This window comes from Myotis davidii, unplaced genomic scaffold (assembly GCF_000327345.1).
Source record: "Myotis davidii unplaced genomic scaffold, ASM32734v1 scaffold609, whole genome shotgun sequence".
NCBI lineage: Eukaryota > Metazoa > Chordata > Mammalia > Chiroptera > Vespertilionidae > Myotis > Myotis davidii.
The window spans coordinates 636,455-639,575 of NW_006300164.1; the positions used below are offsets into that span (position 1 = coordinate 636,455).

General features: G+C 68.8%; 2 protein-coding genes across 2 annotated transcripts in view; both read left to right on the forward strand.

The window, feature by feature from the left end:
* The window catches only part of PTGDS (prostaglandin D2 synthase), a 2,661-nt gene extending 1,163 nt beyond the window's left edge, over positions 1–1,498 (forward strand). The window contains 4 exon segments of the mRNA XM_015572336.1: positions 247–509; positions 512–638; positions 1,108–1,133; positions 1,356–1,498. Coding sequence (XP_015427822.1) covers positions 247–509; positions 512–638; positions 1,108–1,133 — 416 coding nt within the window. The 3' untranslated portion in view covers positions 1,356–1,498.
* Positions 1,499–2,472: 974 nt separating this feature from the next.
* LOC102773784 (protein PAXX) overlaps positions 2,473–3,121 on the forward strand; it is a 2,471-nt gene continuing 1,822 nt past the window's right edge. The window contains exon 1 of the mRNA XM_015572337.1: positions 2,473–2,582. Coding sequence (XP_015427823.1) covers positions 2,473–2,582 — 110 coding nt within the window. The remainder of the gene's footprint in view (positions 2,583–3,121) is intronic.

Sequence of the window (3,121 nt, forward strand, 5' to 3'; positions counted from 1 at the left end):
CTCCCAGTGTCTGGCCTGGACCTGCCCCCCACTCGGGAGAGAACCCGGGACCCACCCGGGAGCCAGTCCTGCCGGGCCCCGCCCTGCCCGGTGGGGTCTCCCCAGACCTTGTGGCCCCCACCCTGCTGGACGGGCAGGCACGCAGCACCCCATCCTCTCCTGGGAGGATGGCTTCCCCACCGGGTCTTCTTCCTCCTCCGACCAGCAGAGGGCTGGAGGCTACACCCTAACCCCTCATTTTCTGAGCCTGCGTGTTTGCTGCCCCCCAGGATCCTGGTTGGGGAACACGGGGCCCCTCCCCCGCCCCTGGCAGAGTTCCCAGGCTGTGCAGGCAGGAGGCAGGGGGAGGGCTGGGAAGGCAGCCAGAGGGGAGCATCCCGCCCCTTCCCAAGGCCAGAGGTCGGGCAGGGTCGCCCACTGTGGTCATCTTGTCCCCAGACTGGGGCAGCTCGCAGGACGTGTGGGTGGAGGAGACGGATTACGGAGAGTACGCTCTGCTCTACGCCGTGGGCTCCGGAGACCACGGTCCTGCCCAGGCCGCACCCAGACCCCGCGGGCGGCTGTGAAGGAGAAATTCACCACCTTCGCCCGGGCCAAGGGCTTCACAGAGGAGGACATTGTCTTCCTGCCGAAGACGGGTGAGGGCGCTAATCCCCGGGAGGGGGTGCAGTCAGATTAGAGGCAGGCGGTTCCGGGAGGCTGAGGGTCGGAGGTCATCTGGCCAGACCGCCCGCTGAGCAGCCACGTGGCCTACACAGTGGGGGCCACTGTCGTCCCCCCACCATGGCCTGCAGCCCCCGGATTCACCAAGCACCCGGCGTGTGGGCCAGGTCCCGGTCGGCCCCCAGGATTCAGGGGTCTCCAGTCCGGTGTGGGGCAGGTACTGCGGGCACCCGGGGCAGCAGCCCATTGGGGCTCGGATGTGGGCTCCCCGAGGCCCAGTGCCCATGGCCTTGGGGGTCAGGCAGCCGGTCTGCAGCAGCGGCTGGGGGAGGGGTGGGAGTGATGGAGTCACGGTTTTGGGGGTCAGCAGCTCCCCAGGGCTGCGGTGGGGGAGTGGCCCTCACCAGGCACTGACCACCCACCTTCCCTCGTCTTTCCTGGCAGATAAGTGCCTGGAGGAGCAGCAGTAGGTGAGTGGGCTGCGAGCTGGCCTCCCCTACCACCCCACCCTCCGTGCAAGGGGGGGGGCCTGGGGTTCAGCGAGGCAGGAGGAGCTGGGACCAGCCGGGATCTGGTGGGGAGGTTGCAGGAGACCCTGAGGGGCTTCCCCTCCCCTGTGGTCTGGGCTGCAGACCCTGAGGGGGGGGCGGGGCGGGGCGGGGCTGCTGCTCCAGCTTCCCTCCCGCTCTCAGGCAGGTGACCCAGCCCTCAGGATCTGGCCGCCCGCCCTGCCAATCTTCTCCGTGACCCCGAGTCCCCAGCTCTGGCTCCCCAACCACCACTCCGCCCCCTCGGCTTTATCCTGCCTCTGACAATAAAATCTAGAAGCAACTCAGCCGCCTGGCTCCTGTCTGTCTGTCCTGGAGTCGGTCCTCCGTCGCTGCCCTGGCTTGCTCTGGCTGCTCCCTGGGATCCTGACTCCCCCACCCACTCTGCTCTGCAGGGCACCCTGGGGGCGGGGGGAGGGGTAGGTCAGAGGTCAGCACAGCTCCAGGGAAGTGCCCGCAGCGCCCCCCATACACCCCGTGGGCCTCGGAGCACAGCCCTGCCTGTCTGCCCCGGCCCAGGCCCCTGGCCCCCGCAGGGGTGTGGTCCCACCCAGCCTGCCCCTCACACTTGCTTCACCCAGATTCCTGGCCGGGCGCATGCTCAGGCCCCTGTCCTAGGCCCTCCTTGCCCACATGTGCAGCAGCACCAGCCTGCACGGCACTCGGGGCTGTGAGGCTCAGAGGTGAGGGTGAGCTTCTGAGAGGGCTCCTTGGAGGAGGGGAGTGGGGGGTTGTGCCTGAGCTGAAGACGGGGGCCAACACCCGAGGGCCTGCCAGGGCCGCACCCGCCCCTGCCACACAGCATCCGGCCACCCCCAGGAGGAAGTGCGCTCGGTCCTTGCGGCCAAAACCTGACCTCGACCTATCCCAGGGGGTCTGCCAGGGGGCCAGCCAGTGCCCCAGGACATCTCCTGGGCACGAAGGCCCTGCTCCCTGTGCGCCCTGTGCGGGGTGTCCCCAGCCCAGGCCCAGGTCCCCGTCCAGGCCGACTTGGATGCCAGCCAGGCGGGCCCCTCCCCCGGGACGCCCTCTCCCCGTAGGAGCTGAGCCTGGGTCAGAGATGGTGTGGTCAGGCTGGACTGACCCGGCCCCCAGCCGTTCGGAGCCCAAGGCAGCAGACCCCTCGATTCCTCAGGCCCTCGGTGGGGACTGGTCCGGGCTGCCCTCACACCGGGTCAGGGTGCACTCGGGCAGGGGGCTGCCTATGTCTCTCCCGGGACCCTCCCTACAGTCCCAGGGCATCTGGTACACGGCTGGGGTGATGTCGGATGACCCAGGCTTCCTGGACGCCAAGGACAGCAGGAAGATGCCTGTGGTCTCCGTGACCCCCATGGCCAACGGCGACTTGGCCCTCAAGTTGGGGTACTCCACGTGAGTGGCCCCACGCGCCCACCTGGGCCGGGCCTTAGACCTGGGCAGTGTGAGGCCAGATGTGAGCCGACAGGAACTGAGGGGCCCCTGACACAGGAGGAGGGGACCCAGGCCCCTTGCGGGTGCTGGGCTGCAGGCCATTAGGACTCAGCCCGCTCTCCATGTGGTGGCCATTTGCATCGGATCCAGGGGCCTCCTCGGGGACGGTGGGCAGGGCTCCCTGATGGGGCCGCGGGCGGTGGGCGTCCTGGTGGGGACCCCGGGCTCAGTGGTGGGGAGGAGGGATGAGCGAGTGCAGGATGCCTTGGGCGCTGGTTACCGTACTTTATTCACATCTGTATTGTGGGTTGTGCAGCTGTGGAAGCTTTGTGGTTTGTATCTAAGGACAACGTGAGAAATGCCTCCCGGAGGCGAGAGACTGGGCGTGGAGGCCACGGAGAGGCCGCTGGGACCAGCAAGGGGCGAAGAGGCACAGGCCGGGCCGGGGCGGGGATCTGCACGCGAAGGCGGGAACCCCGGGCTCACGGGGGGGGGAGGGC